Below are 18,404 nucleotides of genomic sequence, written 5' to 3' on the forward strand. Positions count from 1 at the left end.
AAACAAGAACTCCCCATTCTCCCCTCCCCTTAGCTCCTGGCAACCACCATTCTACTTTCTGTCTGTAAATTTTAGCTACTGTTGTTTTCTGCAGTTGTGTTTTTTGTTGGCTTTTTGAACCAAACTTGCTATTGCATTTGCTGATTAAGTCCTGAGTCTGAGATTAACTTGTCTTTTCCTAAAGACATTTCTTTCTCCCCCAGTGGTATCTGTGTGCTGTGGTTTCCATTGCAAACTGTATTTGCTTGCAGAAAAATGGAGCATCACCTCTGTCCTAATTTAATGCTCATTTTGTTTTTCTTGTTCTGCCAGGACTCTGGTTAGGAGTAGAATGGGACAATCCCGAGAGGGGAAGGCATGATGGAAGCCACGAAGGGACTGTGTATTTTAAATGCAGGTAATTTTCCATTGCGAATTGGCATGGTTATCTAGGAGAATATTAAATAGCTGAATAAGGGGGGTGGAGAAGAAGACATGTTTAACTGTTAGGGTAGTTATAATGTAGAATTTGGTGTATTCTAAAAAGACAATTCTATTTGTAGAATTTTTTTCCTTGTTTTTAAAATTCTCAGTCTTAACCTTGCAAGTGGGGTTGCTTTCTTTGTCCTTTTTTGTGTTTTTGTTTTGTGAGTTTTTTTTTTAATTGGATGGATACAAACATTTCTTATTGATTCATTAACTGTTTACTACCCACTAAGTGAATACTAGAAGAGGAATAGCCTAGATATCCAATAAGAAGCAGTTGATTAAGCAAAATACAGAACATCCAAACAGTGGAATGCTAGGCTACTATTTAAAAAAAAACTCTTGGGCTTCCCTGGTGGTGCAGTGATTAAGAATCTGCCTGCTAATGCAGGGGACACGGGTTCAAGCCCTGGTCTGGGAAGAGCCCACATGCTGTAGAGCAACTAAGCCTGTGTGCCACAACTACTGAGCTTGCGTGCCACAACTGCTGAAGCCCGCACGCCTAGAGCTCGTGCTCCACAACAAGAGAAGCCACCACAACGAGAAGCCCGCACACCGCAACAAGGAGTAGCCCCTGCTCGCCGCAACTAGAGAAAGCCCGCGCGCAGCAATGAAGACCCAACGCAGCCAAAAATAAATAAATAAAATTTAAAAAATTTATTTAAAAAAATAAAATAAAATAAAGCTCTTATCATGAAAAGAATTACACATTATAGTGCATATCTACTAATATTTTTACCTGCTTGATTTCAGAGAAACTATGTGAAGCTCTGAAAGGATAGAGGGGAATTTCAGGCAGTCTATCTTTTAAATTTTTGTTGTTTGTTTTCGTGAAGTTTCAGTTTCTCGGAAGAATCTGTTAATATTAAGCTTATCATTCTTTAAATGTGGTACAGTGAACACACTCCTGGCCTGGTAATCAAGAGGCCTCTAGCTTTGCTTTTAACAATCTTTACGACCTTAAATCAGACTAAATTTACTAACCTCTAAAATGAAGGTCAAAATCAGATAATAGCAAAATAAGTTTCCTAGTCGAGCATTCTGTAGTTTTGGGAAGTCAGGATAGAAGAAGAAGTGGCATGTTCCTAGAGGCCAGCGGTGGTGACAGACATGGCATGAGGCCAGCTCAGAATCTGTCAAGAGGTCATGGAGGATGAAGGGAGCAATTTATGTGTTTAGAGAGGTGTGGAAATAGAAATCTCTTAGCTTGGCCTGTTGATCCCTTACCTGCCTGGACCATGACCTCACGAAACCTCCAGTGAGGGAACGTTCCCTGTGGAGCCTGCCCCAGCACCTCCCAAATCGTCCATGGTTACGTGTCCTTCATGGTCTCTGCATATGGTGATATTTTCAGTCTTGGTTACTCTGAGTAGGAAAATGAAGACTTGTGTCAGTCCTGGCAGAGCTGGGATTTGCCCTGAAGTGCTGATGGGCACAGACTTAGTGTTCAGGTTCTTACCCTTGGAATAAGCATTTCCTTGCTTTGTTGTGTTTCCTAGTACAGTCATGCCTGAGCATTTACATGTTGAAATACATATTATGTTATTATAAATCACTTTTGTTTCAGTGAAATGACATTTTGTTGACTTTGAAATCCTGTGTGGGTCAGTAATTCCATTTCACATTGTTTTTGGGGCAATATAAAAGGGAGCATTGGCTCTGTTGTGCTGGAGAACCACTAGTCTAGACTAAAGGAATTACCTTATCCTTTATAGTTGTTAATGCTTCTATTGGTATTAGTTCGAACATGGCTTCAACTAGTAAAGATTATACCAATATCTTAGAATCTCTAAATCAGACAAAACAGAATTTACCACATGTACTTGTTATTAAGCTAATTCAGATCTCTTAGTAACTTCATTGGAGTCTTCTTTTATATTTCAAATTTTACTTGGAAAGTCATAATAACGATATGTATTTTACCACAGTACACATTTTTTTTAATGCTTAGATGCTATTTTCATGAAGCCAAAGCAATTTAAAGTTGTCAGATCATAAATGTTCCCATCTTATACTTGTGAAATAGGTAAATGGCAAAAAGGTGGTATACCCATTTTAAAGGAGGAAAATGGGTCAGAAGTTGTCATATTGATAGCAAATTTCGGATCCCACCTCTTCAGAAGCGTGTGTTACTGTCAAGTGGCTGAGCATCTTAGACACAGTATAACAGGGTAGTTATGCCCTCTGGCGCACATGTCTTGGGAAGGCTAGTCTGCTGGCCTCTGCTGTGTATGCAGGATATTAGGGTGTGTTGAGTGAGGTGTTTGGTGAGCTGTTTTCTTGAGTCTCCCCAGCGTCCCAGGTTGCTGGGGTGACACCCTGCCGGTCAGGGTTAGGTCCTGCCGCTTGAGGTCAGAACCTGGGGACAGACAGGGTGGTTTTCAAGGCCCGGCTCAGGGCATACATTCTTCCCTGTGTATTTTCTCCCAACCAGTTCAGCTGACGTTGATCTCATGAGACTTCTCGGTTTAGAATAGAATAACATTTGCCAAGGTCTAACCTCTGTTTTAACAACGACCTTCAAGAAGAATGTAAGATGGGCTTTAACCCAGAGAAGAACCGTCTTCACAGTTAGCTTTCAGTGTTTCCGTGTTATCACATTTGTTCGTTACTCTGACTCTTTGAGATGGCTATGACAGGTATTGGTGACCAAGTGGGTTATGAGTAGAGCACGAAACACTGGATTCAAGCTCAAATCCTGGCTATGAATGAACTCCTCTTTAGTGTAGGTCTCTAAAAATGAGGTAAATTTTTTTCTTGAATAGTTGGTGTAACACCGACAGAAGAAGTTTAGGGAGTGGACCAGATTACCTTGTAAGGCCCCCATGTTCAGAGGACTTCATGTCACTCTTTAGTTTCAATCTGATCTCTTAAATAACCTAAGGTAAATATGGCAATCTCCTGGTTATATATTAATCACCCGTTAATATTTGTGACACTGTCGGTTTACAGTAGTAGTGTACAGGTTCATCCCAAATTTATGCCTGTGAACCAGTTATGTGTCTCTCCCAGGTACTTCTGTTCTCCGTCTCTTGTCTTTTGGGGAGTTGAGAGGTTCAGTTAAGGTGATGAACTTTGAATTTCTCTCTGCCTTGTCCCTAGATTTCCAGTGCTTTTCTTTCAACCTAAACTAAAGGGTATACCCTAAACTCTTAGAACTGTGCAGGTCAGTATTTTACCCTCAGCTTTTATTGAAAATATTCCCTAAGTAATTGTATGACTTCTCTTTTCTGTTGAGCAAGAAATCTTAAAATCTTACTTTTCTTCAGCACCATGAATGGAGTTTAATATTTGGTGTCAGAGGGGACATGGTGTCCAGACCGTGTCCACAACACTGGCTAACTTAACAAATGGAAGCCCCTCGATTTACTTATCCTCTGTGCATCATAAGATTGTTGGAAAGTGTTCTGAGGTGAGGTTCTTAAATGAGCATTAATGCATCAGTATAAAATATTCTCCTAGGGGGTGGTGGGATGAACTGGGAGATTGGGATTGACATATATACACTACTATGTATAAAAGAGATAACTAATGAGAACCTCCTGTATAGCACAGGGAACTCTACTCAATGCTCTGTGGTGACCTAAATGGGAAGGAAATCTAAAAAAGAGTGGATATATGTATACATATACCTGATTCACTTTGCTGCACAGCAGAAACTAACAAAACATTATAAAGCAACTATACTCCAATAAAAATTAATAAAAATAAAATAAAATATTCTGGTGTGGTATAAAGTGATAGGATACTTTTTTAAGAAATCACTAAATGTTCTGATAGGATACAGGCAGGGTGAATCTCTGTAAAAGCTGAAGAGACATATTTCATTTTGGGAAGTTTCCCATGAGTCAGGGCAAAATAGGAATTGTGACATTCAGAAGCAGTGTGCAAAAAGATGCTTATCTACTGAGCTTTTTTTTTTTTCTGTTGGGAAAATGAGTTCACCAGGTCAATTCTTTAGCTATTACAGCAATGTACGTTAAATTAGAGTGAATATTTCTCCTCTCGTGGTGAATGGTTAGTTATGCAGTGTTGCTGAAAAGGCTCTATGCATGCCTGTAACAAACAGGATATCAAGGTCAACGACATTTATTAGAAACTCCCCAGAGACCCAGTCTTTCCCAGCATCTAAACAAGCCCCAATAAGAAAGATACTTACTACAGGAGTTTTGGAATCTGTTGGGGACCCTTTTGCCTTTGAGTAGTATTGCCAGATTCAGCAAATAAAAATACAAAATGCATGGTGAAATTTGGATTTCAGATAAGCAGTAAATCATTTATTGGTACAAGTATGGGACATGCATCGTACATACTTATAATGAAGAATTTTAAGTATATAACAAATTTCAGATTGTTTATCTGAAATCCAGATTTAACTGGGCACCTGAATTTTATCTGACAACTCTGTTGGGTAGACTGAATCTTGATTATAGTGCTTTGTGAGAGTCTTTCATTTCTGCAAGAGCCGTGGTTGGGATGTGGACTTTCCTAGCTGCATATGTAATTGGTGGGCCGAAGGAGGCAGGAACTTGAACAAGCCGAATGCTTACGAGAGAAAACATTTTGGACTCTCCCCCTTCACTCCCTCCCCTCCCCCAGTTTTTTCTCTTTTAGGTAGGGTTCAGGGTTTCAGTGTTCAGATGCAACATCTTGATAATAATCTAAGATCTCAGTGGAATCTTTGAATTATTAGTTTGTCTTTGAAGATTTACTGCTATTGATGGGCACTCCTTCAGCTAGCATTTTTTATTTTCTGGGCTGTTTGTTTTTCCGAGAAACCTGCCAGGAATGTTGCAGAGGAGACTGACCTTTGATGTCATCCTTTGATCTGTAAAGGGCACAGCATCTCCTTTGCACCCACCTAACACCATTCCTGACTTCTTTCTTCTGCCTGCAGCCAAACTAAACAGCAACAAAGGTCTCTTCTTGAATTGTTCATTACCACTGTTATAAATTTAGGACAGAAATGAAAACCATGGTATTTGTTTTGCATTGTTGTTTTTTCATTTATTATAAATGTGCTAGTTTTAAAATTTGTGCTCTCATACTTATTTTTACATTTCAGTCACATAATATTTGAACAATACATTTTCCTATTTCTATTTCCACCCCCCCAGTGTTACTCCTTTAAGGAAAACTAATACTATTTCATAAATTTCATAATTTCATTTCACTAAAATTTCAAATTTCACTGTTTCATAAGCCAAAGCCTGTTTCATAAACGTGAGACTCTAGGAACAGTCTCTTAGATGCAAAACTCATTTGTTTGTATACATTTAGATAGATGAGGTACATAAACGAGTGTTCTAAATTGTCTGGCATTATTTTTCCGACACCTAACAACATACCTTAGGATTTAGTTCAGCCTTGTACATGTAAAGTGTTTAACATTCATAAGGTTTAGTTGTCAGTAAACACAAGATTGGACTGTGTGCTGTCATAATGGAAAATTAAACGAGACAACCTACAAGTCATCTTTGTGATTTACTTCGTAAGAAACACCTTTGTTTATTTTTATTTTATATTTATTAAAGTATAGTTGATTTACAATATCGTGTTAGTTTCAGGTGTACAGCGAAGCGATTCAGTTATATATATATATTATATATATATATATATAATATATATATATATATATGTATGTATGTATAATCTTTTTCAGATTATTTTCCCTTATAGGTTATTTCAAAATATTGGGTATAGTTCCCTGTGCCATACAGCAGGACCTTGTTGTTTATCTATTCATATATAGTAGTGTGTATATGTTAATTCCACACTCCTAATTTATCCCTCTCCCCTCACCCTTTCCCCATTGGTAACCAACCATAAGTTTGTTTTCTGTGTCTGTGGGTTTATTTCTGTTTTGTCAATAAGTTCATTGTATCATTTTTTTTTAGATTCTATATATAAGTGATATCATATGATATTTGTCCCTGTCTGGCTTACTTCACTTAGTGTGATAATCTCTAAGTCCATCCATGTTGCTGCAAATGGCATTATTTTCATTCTTTTTTATGGCTGAGTAATATTTCAGTGTGTGTGTGTGTGTGTGTTTGTACACACACATACACACCACATCTTCTTTATCCATTCATCTGTTGATGGACATTTAGGTTGATTCCATGTCTTAGCTATTGTAGTGTAGTGCTGCGGCCAACATTGTGGGTGAAGCACCTTTGTTTAAAACATAATGTTTTATTTAAATTGTTATGGTTCTAGAAATGTTTTATTTTCAGTAGTACTGCTTTTGCTGTGCTTTCTCTATTCTCGTAGGGATTTTCATGTAGGATCCTGTTTGATGCTTATTGTAGGACAAGTACCACCACTTTTTCATCCAGCTCCTACTCATGTTTCAAGGTCTAACTCAGATTCTACTTCTTCTGTGGAATACACACTAGACCAGGACTTTTTTTATGTTGTGTGTCCTTTTTGGAGGCATAACATAATCTTTTCAAAAGCAGGGGAAAAAACTACATTGCATTACAGAGGAAACTTAGTCACATTGAAGTAATCAAAAATATTTTAAAATTATGATCTAGTTAGATATATATTTCTCTTTTTGAGATATATATTTCTTTACTAAATAACAGTAATATCTACTGATGGATCTAATAACTACTAAAATTTGTGGTAGTGAGGAGAATAAAGACAGAAACGCAGGAAAGGATAGTGCACTGGTAGTTAGGAATCCAAGTCTTGGCTGTGTTACCTCTGTGATTGTTACCCCAGTATCCCCAACTGAAACGGGATTGGATTAGATCAGAGTTTCTTAAAGGGGGACATGAGGCCCCCCTGCATCAGAATCCCCTGGCACATTGTTTTAAACAGCAGAACCTGGGCCCCAGTCCAGTCCCACTGCGTGCACACCTTGGGGTGGGTTCCAGTAAGCTTTCCAGGTGACTGACTGCTTTTCAGGTTGAGTTTGAGAAGTCCTAGACTAGGTAATCTCTTAGGTAGATCCGTTTGAACTTAAAAAAAAAGAAAAAAGAGGCTAGGGACTTCCCTGGTGGCGCAGTGGTTAAGAATCCTCCTGCCAGTGCAGGGTACTCGGGTTCGAGCCCTGCTTGGGGAAGATCCCACACGCTGCGGAGCAACTAAGCCCGTGCACCACAACTACTGAGCCTGCGCTCTGGAGCCCATGTACTGCAACTACTGAGCCTGTGTGCTGCAACTACTGAAGCCCGTGTGCCTAGAGCCCGTGCTCTGCAACAAGAGAAGCTACCGCAATGAGAAGCCCGCGCACCGCAACTAGAGAAAGCCCGCGCGCAGCAACAAAGACCCAACGCAGCCAAAAATTAAAAATTAAAAAAATATATCTATAAAAACGAGGCTAGCTACATTTAATCTCTTTAGCTGAGTGATAGAAATGTGTTTGTTGAAACAGAACTGTGTTCTTCACACTAGGAGCCTTTTCTGTGTGAAAAGAAAACGAAATATTTTCTAGGCAGCTTCTGGTAGCCAGTGATCCTCTGATATCACAGCAGACAGACTCAGGACCTGATTCTGCTGCAACGGAGAATTTAATTTCCTGCATCGACAATTCCCCCTCTCCACTGGGTTATTTTTGTCTCGTGTCAGTTTGGTACTTTCTCCCATCTGAAAACATCTGCCCTTTCCCTGCCTCCTCCCCCCTTTCCATTGGATCTCCCGCAGATGAGAGGAGTCTGAGCCCACTCTCCTCTCACTCTCTGGAGCTTGTCCCACAGCCCCACCCCAGCTGCTTCTAGCAGGGTCACTTCCCGGTTGCTAGCTTCACTGGCCAAACTCAGCTGTCACCTTCCGGGCTTTCACAGCCCTGGACACGGTCGTCCACTGCTTTCCAGGACACCACCCTCTCGGGGGTTTCTCACGACCTCCGGGCCCCTTCTTTTTGCCCTGACATCACCTCTGACTTTCCGAGATTCCAGGTTCCTTTTACAATCTGGTAATCTCTGTAGACCCACCTCCCAGAAGAAAATGTATATATGTTTATATTGACAAAATTTATCATCAGTATTATTTTCATCCTCTTTAATTATGGTGACTTCTCGGGAAGTTTCATTTGTTTAAAAGAGTTAAAGGGGGTAAGCCAAAATAGTGTTTATCATACAATTTTTGGTAATTCATGTATTTCATCATTTATTCTGTAACATGATCAAATGATGATATTAACATTTATAGCTGGGGTTTTTTTTTTTTTAATTTTTAAATTTAATTTTATTTATTTTTTTAAACAGCAGGTTCTCATTAGTCATCCATTTTATACACATCAGTGTATACATGTCAATCCCAATCGCCCAATTCAGCACACCATCATCCCCACCCCCCTGCTGCTTTCCCCCCATTGGTGTCCATACATATGTCCTCTACATCTCTGTCTCAACTTCTGCCCTGCAGACCGGTTCATCTGTACCATTTGTATAGGTTCCACATACATGTGTTAATATACGATATTTGTTTTTCTCTTTCTGACTTACTTCACTCTGTATGACAGTCTCTAGATCCATCCACGTCTCAACAAATGACTCAATTTCGTTCCTTTTTATGGCTGAGTAATATTCTATTGTATATAAGTACCACAACTTCTTTATCCATTCGTCTGTCGATGGGCATTTAGGTTGCTTCCATGACCTGGCTATTGTAAATAGTGCTGCAGTGAACTTTGGGGTGCATGTGTCTTTTTGAATTATGGTTTTCTCTGGGTATACACCAGTAGTGGGATTGCTGGATCATATGGTAATTCTATTTTTAGTTTTTTAAGGACCCTCCATACTGTTCTCCATAGTGGCTGTATCAATTTACATTCCCACCAACAGTGCAAGAGGGTTCCCTTTTCTCCACACCCTCTCCAGCATTTGTTGTTTGTAGATTTTCTGATGATGCCCATTCTTACTGGTGTGAGGTTGATACCTCATTGTAGTTTTGATTTGCATTTCTCTAATAATTAGTGATGTTGAGCAGCTTTTCATGTGCTTCTTGGCCATCTGTATATCTTCTTTGGAGACATGTCTATTTAGGTCTCCTTCCCATTTTTGGATTCGGTTGTTTGTTTCTTTAATATTGAGCTGCATGAGCTGTTTATATATTTTGGAGATTAATCCTTTGTCCGTTGATTCGTTTGCAAATATTTTCTCCCATTCTGAGGGTTGTCTTTTCATCTTGTTTATGGTTTCCTTTGCTGTGCAAAAGCTTTGAAGTTTCATTAGGTCCCATTTGTTTATTTTTGTTTTTATTTCCATTACTCTAGGAGGTGGATCAAAAAAGATCTTTCTGTGATTTATGTCAAAGAGTGTTCTTCCTATGTTTTCCTCTAAGAGTTTTATAGTGTCTGGTCTTATATTTAGGTCTTGAATCCATTTTGAATTTATTTTTGTGTGTGGTGTTAGGGAGTGTTCTAATTTCATTCTTTTATATATGTAGCTGTCCAGTTTTCCCAGCACCACTTATTGAAGAGACTGTCTTTTCTCCATTGTATATCCTTGCCTCCTTTGTCATAGATTAGTTGACCATAGGTGCGTGGGTTTATCTCTGGGCTTTCTAACTTGTTCCATTGATCTATGTTTCTGTTTTTGTGCCAGTACCATATTATCTCGATTATTGTACCTTTGTAATATAGTCTGAAGTCAGGGAGTCTGATGCCTCCAGCTCCGTTTTTTTCCCTCAAGACTGCTTTGGCTATTCGAGGTCTTTTGTGTCTCCATACAAATTTTAAGATAATTTGTTCTAGTTCCGTAAAAAATGCCATTGGTAATTTGATAGGGATTGCATTGAATCTTTAGATTGCTTTGGGTGGTAGAGTCATTTTCACAATATTGATTCTTCCAATCCAAGAACATGGTATATCTCTCCATCTGTTGGTATCATCTTTAATTTCTTTCATCAGTGTCTTATAGTTTTCTGCATACAGGTCTTTTGTCTCCCTAGGTAGGTTTATTCCTAGGTATTTTATTCTTTTTGTTGGAATGGTAAATGGGAGTGTTTCCTTAATTTCTCTTTCAGATTTTTCATCATTAGTGTATAGGAATGCAGGAGATTTCTGTGCATTAATTTTGTATCCTGCAACTTTACCAAATTCATTGATTAGCTCTAGTAGTTTTCTGGTGGCATCTTTAGGCTTCTCTATGTATAGTATCATGTCATCTGCAAACAGTGACAGTTTTACTTCTTCTTTTCCAATTTGTCTTCCTTTTATTTCTTTTTCTTCTCTGATTGCCATGGCTAGGACTTCCAAAACTATGTTGAATAATAGTGGTGAGAGTGGACATCCTTGTCTCGTTCCTGATCTTAGAGAAAATGCTTTCAGTTTTTCGCCATTGAGAATGATGTTTGCTGTGGGTTTGTCGTATATGGTCTTTATTATGTTGAGGTAGGTTCCCTCTGTGCCCACTTTCTGGAGAGTTTTTATCATAAATGGGTGTTGAATTTTGTCAAAAGCTTTTTCTGCATCTATTGAGATGATCATATGGTTTTTATTTTTCAGTTTGTTAATATGGTGTATCACATTGATTGATTTGCGAATATTGAAGAATCCTTGCATCTCTGGGATAAATCCCACTTGATCGTGGTGTATGATCCTTTTAATGTGTTGTTGGATTCTGTTTGCTAGTATTTTGTTGAGGTTTTTTGCATCTATATTCATTAGTGATATTGGTCTGTAATTTTCTTTTTTTGTAGTATCTTTGTCTGGTTTTGGTATCAGGGTGATGGTGGCCTCATAGAATGAGTTTGGGAGTGTTCCTTCCTCTGCAATTTTTTGGAAGAGTTTGAGAAGGATGGGTGTTAGCTCTTCTCTAAATGTTTGATAGAATTCACCTGTGAAGCCATCTGGTCTGGACTTTTGTTTGTTGGAAGATTTTAAATCACAGTTTCAATTTCATTACTTGTGATTGGTCTGTTCATATTTTCTATTTCTTCCTGGTTCAGTCTTGGAAGGTTATACCTTTCTAAGAATTTGTCCATTTCTTCCAGGTTGTCCATTTTGTTGGCATAGAGTTGCTTGTAGTAGTCTCTTAGGATACTTTGTATTTCTGCAGTGTCTGTTGTAACCTCTCCTTTTTCATTTCTAATTTTATTGATTTAAGTCCTCTCCCTCTTTTTCTTGATGAGTCTGGCTAATGGTTTATCAATTTTGTTTATCTTCTCAAAGAACCAGCTTTTAGTTCTATTGATCTTTGCTATTGTTTTCTTAGTTTCTATTTCATTTATTTCTGCTCTGATCTTTATGATTTCTTTCCTTCTGCTAACTTTGGGTTTTGTTTGTTCTTCTTTCTCTAGTTCCTTTAGGTGTGAGGTTAGATTGTTTATTTGAGATTTTTCTTGTCTCTTGAGGTAGGCTTGTATAGCTATAAACTTCCCTCTTAGAACTGCTTTTGCTGCATCCCATAGGTTTTGGATCTTCATGTTTTCATTGTCATTTGTCTCTAGGTATTTTTTTATTTCCTCTTTGATTTCTTCAGTGATCTCTTGGTTATTTAGTAACGTAGTGTTTAGCCTCCATGTGTTTGTGTTTTTTACTTTTTTTCCTCTGTAATTCATTTCTAATCTCATAGCGTTGTGGTCAGAAAAGATGCTTGATATGATTTCAGTTTTCTTAAATTTACTGAGGCTTGATTTGTGACCCAAGATGTGATCTATCCTGGAGAATGTTCTGTGCGCACTTGAGAAGAAAGTGTAATCTGCTGTTTTTGGATGGAATGTTCTATAAATATCAATTAAATCTATCTGGTCTATTGTGTCATTTAAAGCTTCTGTTTCCTTTTTTATTTTCATTTTGGATGATCTGTCCATTGGTGTAAGTGAGGTGTTAAAGTCCCCCACTATTATTGTGTTACTGTCGATTTCCTCTTTTATAGCTGTTAGCAGTTGCCTTATGTATTCAGGTGCTCCTATGTTGGGTGCATATATATTTACAATTGTTATATCTTCTTCTTGGATTGATCCCTTGATCGTTATATAGTGTCCTTCCTTGTCTCTTGTAACATTCTTTATTTTAAAGTCTATTTTATCTGATACGAGTATTGCTACTCTAGCTTTCTTTTGATTTCCATTTTCATGGAATATCTTTTTCCATCCCCTCACTTTCAGTCTTGTATGTGTCCCTAGGTCTGAAGTGGGTCTCTTGTAGACAGCATATATATGGGTCTTGTGTTTGTATCCATTCAGCAAGCCTGTGTCTTTTGGTTGGAGCATTTAATCCATTCACATTTAAGGTAATTATTGATATGTATGTTCCCATGGTCATTTTCATAATTGTTTTGGGTTTGTTTTTGTAGGTCCTTTTCTTCTCTTGTGTTTCCCACTTAGAGAAGTTCCTTTACCATTTGTTGTAGAGCTGGTTGGGTGGTGCTGAATTCTCTTAGCTTTTGCTTGTCTGTAAAGCTTTTGATTTCTCCATCAACTCTGAATGAGATCCTTGCTGGGTAGAGTAATCTTGGTTGTAGGTTCTTCCCTTTCATCACTTTAAGTATATCATGGCACTCCATTCTGACTTGTAGAGTTTCTGCTGAGAAATCAGCTGTTAACCTTATGGGAGTTCCCTTGTATGTTATTTTTTGTTTTTCCCTTGCTGCTTTCAATAATTTTTCTTTGTCTTTAATTTTTGCCACTTTGATTACTATGTGTCTCGGCGTGTTTCTCCTTGGGTTTATCCTGTATGGGACTCTCTGCGCTTCCTGGACTTGGGTGGCTATTTCCTTTCCCATGTTAGGGAAGTTTTCGACTGTAATCTCTTCAAATATTTTCTCTGGTCCTTTCTCTCTCTCTTCTCCTTCTGGGACCCCTGTAATGTGAATGTTGTTGCATTTAATATTGTCCCAGAGGTTTCTTAGGCTGTCTTCATTTCTTTTCATTCTTTTTTCTTTATTCTGTTCCACAGCAGTGAATTCCACCATTCTGTCTTCCAGGTCACTTATCTGTTCTTCTGCCTCAGTTATTCTGCTATTGATTCCTTCTAGTGTAGTTTTCATTTTCGTTATTGTATTGTTCATCTCTGTTTGTTTGTTCTTTAATTCTTCTAGGTCTTTGTTAAACATTTCTTGCATCTTCTCAATCTTTGCCTCCATTCTTTTTCCAAGGTCCTGGATCATCTTCACTATCATTATTCTGAATTTTTTTTCTGGAAGATTGCCTATCTCCACTTCATTTAGTTGTTTTTCTGGGGTTTTATCTTGTTCCTTCATCTGGTATATAGCCCTCTGCCTTTTCATCTTGTCTGTGTTTCTGTGAATGTGGTTTTTGTTCCACAGGCTGCAGGATTTTAGTTCTTCTTGCTTCTGCTCTACAGCTGTTTTATAGGCATACTTAGATTTCCCTGAAAGTAAGGTATCATTGCCATGATGCAGTGCTGAATGCTGAAATTTAATGTGTCTAAAGATCTGTTTTGAATCTCTTGGAAACCCTGACAACAGTCATTACATACAGCAATATGATTAATATTTTATTAAATTCTTCTAGAGATTATTACTAAAAATTGTTATAAAACCTGAATATAAATTGTGATAAAATATCCTATATTTCTATAGAATTCTTTCCACATGCTCTATTTTAGTCCCATATTTGAACTTTCATTTAGTTCAGATTATCATTTAAAAGATTTTCGTACATAACCCTGTTATCCACAGATGTTTTCATTTCTTTGTGTCCTTATTCAATCTTTGTCTAGCCATAGATATGATTCCTCTGTAGTTGTGTCATGTACAATTTGGTTCAATTTTTAGAAATCTTAGCATTATTCTGTAAGTAATTTTATTAAGTATTATAGCTACAATATTTTAATGACTGCATCTGTCTGGTTTACTTAATAGTTCCTGTCCAGCTGGGAATTTTTATGGTTTCCAGAGTTGCTCTATTACCAAAAAAATGCTATTATATAGAATCTTTGTAAATGCAATTTTGTTTTTATTTTTAAATTATTGCCTGCTGACAAATTCCCATGAGTAGGATTATACAGTCAAGAACTAACCCAACCTTTCAGTCTTTGAGTGTTAGGACTTTATTTTTTGCTAGATTTGTTGAAAATAGTTTCATTGCTTGAATTTACATTTATTTTTTAAAAAATATTTTATTTATTTAATTTTGGCTGCGTTGGGTCTTCGTTGCGGTGCGTGGGCTTCTCTCTCGTTGTGGCGTATGGGTTTTCTCTCTCTAGCTGTGGCGCGCGGGCTCAAGGGTGCGTGGACTCTGTAGTTTGCCGCACGCAGGCTCTCTTGTTGAGGCGCGAGAGCTCAGTAGTTGTGGTGCGCGGGCTTAGTTGCCCCGCAGCATGTAGTTCCCCGACCAGGGATCGAACCCATGTCCCTTGCATTGGAAGGTGGATTCTTTACCACTGGACCACCAGGGAAGTCCCAATTTACATTTCTTAATCATTAGCAAGGTAAAACTTTTCCCCCATGGATTTAATACTTCTCTTTCCTCTTTTGCGAATCATCTGTTACATATTTCTTGTCTGTTTATCTATTGGGATTTTACATACTTGCATCAGCACACAACCCTTTATGATCAATTGTATGAATTACTCTTTTTTTTTTTTAGTATACTACTCTCCCTTTTATGCTGATTCTACTTTTTCAGCATACAGAAAATTTTGAAAACCTTCAGAACATTGCCTTATGGTGGATGATACTTTCTTTTTCCTTCTTTTTAAAAATTGTTTAATTGCTTTTATTTGCTAATATATTTGTAAATGCATTTTACATTTGTGGCAGAGTGACAGTTTATAAAGGATTTTTGTGTGTGTCATCTTATTTAAAGGTCCCCATAGATGATATTTTCTCTCTTCTGTTCCTCTCTTTTCCCAGGCATCCAACAGGAGGATCCTTCATTCGTCCAAACAAAGTAAATTTTGGAGTAGACTTTCTCACTGCGATTAAGAACCGCTATGCGTTAGAGGATGAACCAGAGGAAGAGGGAAAAGAGCAGATTGTTACAATTGGAAATAAACCTGTGGAAACCATTGGTTTTGACTCTGTTGTAAAACAGCAAAGGTAAGTGGAAGTGATAATGGTAGAGCCGACTTTCACAGTTTCATCAAAGTGCAGGATTTAAGGTCAGCCGACTGCACGTCAGTGCTCAGAACTTTGCTCCCGAAGTCGTCTTATCTTTTCTGCAAAACAGTAAGTTGAGATCAGAGGAATCCAAGGATTGAGTATTCAGGGAAATTAAAATCCTTATTTTAGCACAGGACTTTCCTAGATTGGAAATAAAACACTGATTTGCCCATTATGAATATTTATACCATACTCTATTGTATTCACTAATTATTAAGGAACTAAGGTTGACGTCTGGATGATAAGTCAAAAATGGAAACAGAAGTCTACATTGTTACCTGTGCCGTGTAGCATGATGGCACCTTCTAGAACCCAGTGGTTCCCATCTCTGCTGCACACCCTCATCACCTGGGCTCCTTTTGAAACATGCAGAATCCTGGGTCCCATCCCAGACCTACTAGATCAGAGTACCATGCATGGGCTCTTGCTTTTAAGAAGTACCCGCAGGTGACTGTGTAGCAGTCTGAGGGGCACTACATAATGCATTTTGAAACTGCTGCATTTGAACTTCTCTGTCCTCCCCAACTCTCTGAACACAGTGATGCCCTGTAAACAGGCTCACTGCTCATTCTGAGGCACCGCGTGAACCAGAGAGTGCGGAAGCTGATATTCACACAGAACTGCGCACAACTGCACACGAACCTCCCACGTTACACTGGTTTAGCAGCGATGGTCAGTGAGTGGTGTTTGACCCTGACCTGGATGATGCGTCCAAGTAATGACCCCTGGTGGCCACTTTGGAGAGTAGATTTGCCGCTACTTGGCATAGGCCTGCGATCTTTTACTTTGTCTCTAAAGTAAAAGAATTGAACTGTGGTTTTGTTCAGAGTAAAATTCTTTGCTATCTTTTTGTTGCTCTTGTTGTTATTATTGTCATTAAGATTTAACATGATACAGAATTTAAGTGCACATGGGGATAGTGTTGAAGAATAAATACATTTCTTTCTTTTTTAAAAAATTTTTAATTTTTTTTGAAATTTTGGCCACACTGCACGGCTTGCGGGATCTCAGTTTCCCAACCAGGGATTGAATCCGGGCCATGGCAGTGAAAGCGCCAAGTCCTAATCACTAGACCATCAAGGAACTCCCAGTAAATTCATTTCTTGATATCTCTGCTTTTTAGCACAGATGACCAGCATTAAAAAAAAGAAAAGAAAAAGAATACTCAAAATAAATCAAGATTTTTGAAAAAGCAATAACTTGACTGTTAATTACAAACAATATACATTCATTGTTGAGGATTTAGAATATATAAACTGAACAAAAGAGAGTCATGACTAATGCGCCACTGAGAGAGAACTAACGTGAATGGTTTTTGCTGTTGATTTATAGAGCTATGTGCTTCATAGGGTTAGAGTTCTTTGCTTTATTTTTTCCATTTATTTATTTATTTTTTAATTAATTTATTTATTTTGGCTGCTCCGAGTCTTAGTTGCAGCATACGAGCTCCTTCAGTTGCGGCACACAGACTTCTTAGTTGCAGCATGCATGTGGGATCTAGTTCCCTGACCAGGGATCGAACCCTGGCCCCCTGCATTGGGAGCGTGGAGCCTTACCCACTGGACCACCAGAGAAGTCCCTATTTTTTCCATTTAAAATGCAAATATTTAAGTATCATTTACCCAAAAGAGGCTTTTTCCCCCCCATTGGTTAATCTCTTTCAGAGAGCACCATGGGCTCTGTGAATATTAACAACAGATGCGAACAGATTTTTCCTCCCCTAGTTTATGAGCAGCTGCATAACTCATGAAGTTTTCTGGTGAAGGAGTCTACTGCCTGAGTATCAGTGTGTTCAGTAATTAGCTAGTGTCTTTCCTGGGAAGGACCCAATGTTGGAGCCAGTCAGGCTGGGTTCAGGTGTCAGCTAAGCCACTTTCTAGCCCTGACAGCAGTTAGAGTTAGTTAATTCTGGCTTCTAAGCCTCCGCTTCCTCATTTCCAAAGTAACACCTGAGCTGTTAGAGCCGTTGGGAATAGCGGTTGAGATCCTGCCGTGAACGGTAGGCGTCACTGCTGGGGATGGAAACCTCTGCTTTCAGCCACTGTATTGTCTCCTGATTAATTCCAGCTGATCAGCTTTGAGTTTGTAGCACCGAGAAAAGACATAATAAAGGAATCAAAACCAAATAAAGACCATTATGTGTGGTTTCTCCTTGGAGATGGCTGTGGCCCTGGAGTGGTGTCTGAATTCAGACCTGGATCCCTAAGCTTTGTACCAAGGTTTCCTGGGCCTGCAGGAAACTCACTGGGGCACAACAGGATATTTTGAATTTTAGAGGGAAACAGTGACATCTGTCGGACACGGTGCAAACTACTAGTTGGAGCTAGTTCAGTTTCATGATATTCCTACTGTTCCTTTCCATGGTGTCATTTCCCTGCAGAGCTGGGTTTTTGGCCGTTCTTGTGCCGAAAGAAAAGCCAGTATCTCCTGAAAATCATCATGAAACGGGAAAAGGAGGTGGTGAGGGTCCAGTCTGATTCCAGGGTTCGGGAAGTTGTGCAGTGCCCACTAGACAGACACTAGTTTGGTAGGACATTAATAATTATTAAGTTGTTTGGCCCTAACTGCTTACTAAATGGAACTGTGAGGCGTTTCTTTTGGCCTAGGGGCACCTTGGAAAATTACTGAAACACTGTGAAGGGCCCTGTGAACTGAGAAAGTTTGGAAGCCTCTGCCCTGGAACATTGCTGCTGTCTTTTCCCCCTAGCTTCTGGTGATTGTAATAGCTGATGCCTTGCATGGTGGTCTTAGTATTCCCCCCAAAGGTTGTCAGTTTTATGTTTGTTTTTATAAATACTTATAAAGTGACTTACTGTATGTCACGCAATATTCTGAGAGTTTCACAAATACCGACTCACTAAATTATCATAGCATGGACTTCCCTGGTGGCGCAGTGGTTAAGAATCCGCTTGCCAG

At 38.6% G+C, this 18,404-nt stretch overlaps 1 protein-coding gene across 7 annotated transcripts in view; it reads left to right on the forward strand.

Annotated features, from left to right (window-relative positions):
* The window catches only part of TBCE (tubulin folding cofactor E), a 126,373-nt gene that overhangs the window by 89,305 nt on the left and 18,664 nt on the right, over positions 1–18,404 (forward strand). For 6 of the 7 annotated variants that reach the window (XM_059900549.1, XM_059900548.1, XM_059900547.1 and 3 more), the window contains exons 3-4: positions 313–397; positions 15,240–15,425. In XM_059900549.1, the coding sequence (XP_059756532.1) occupies positions 313–397; positions 15,240–15,425 (271 nt within the window). Of the gene's footprint in view, positions 1–312; positions 398–15,239; positions 15,426–18,404 lie in introns of those variants that run through there. The other variant, XM_059900552.1, reaches the window with a different exon arrangement.

Source organism: Balaenoptera ricei, chromosome 16, assembly GCF_028023285.1.
Source record: "Balaenoptera ricei isolate mBalRic1 chromosome 16, mBalRic1.hap2, whole genome shotgun sequence".
Lineage (NCBI taxonomy): Eukaryota > Metazoa > Chordata > Mammalia > Artiodactyla > Balaenopteridae > Balaenoptera > Balaenoptera ricei.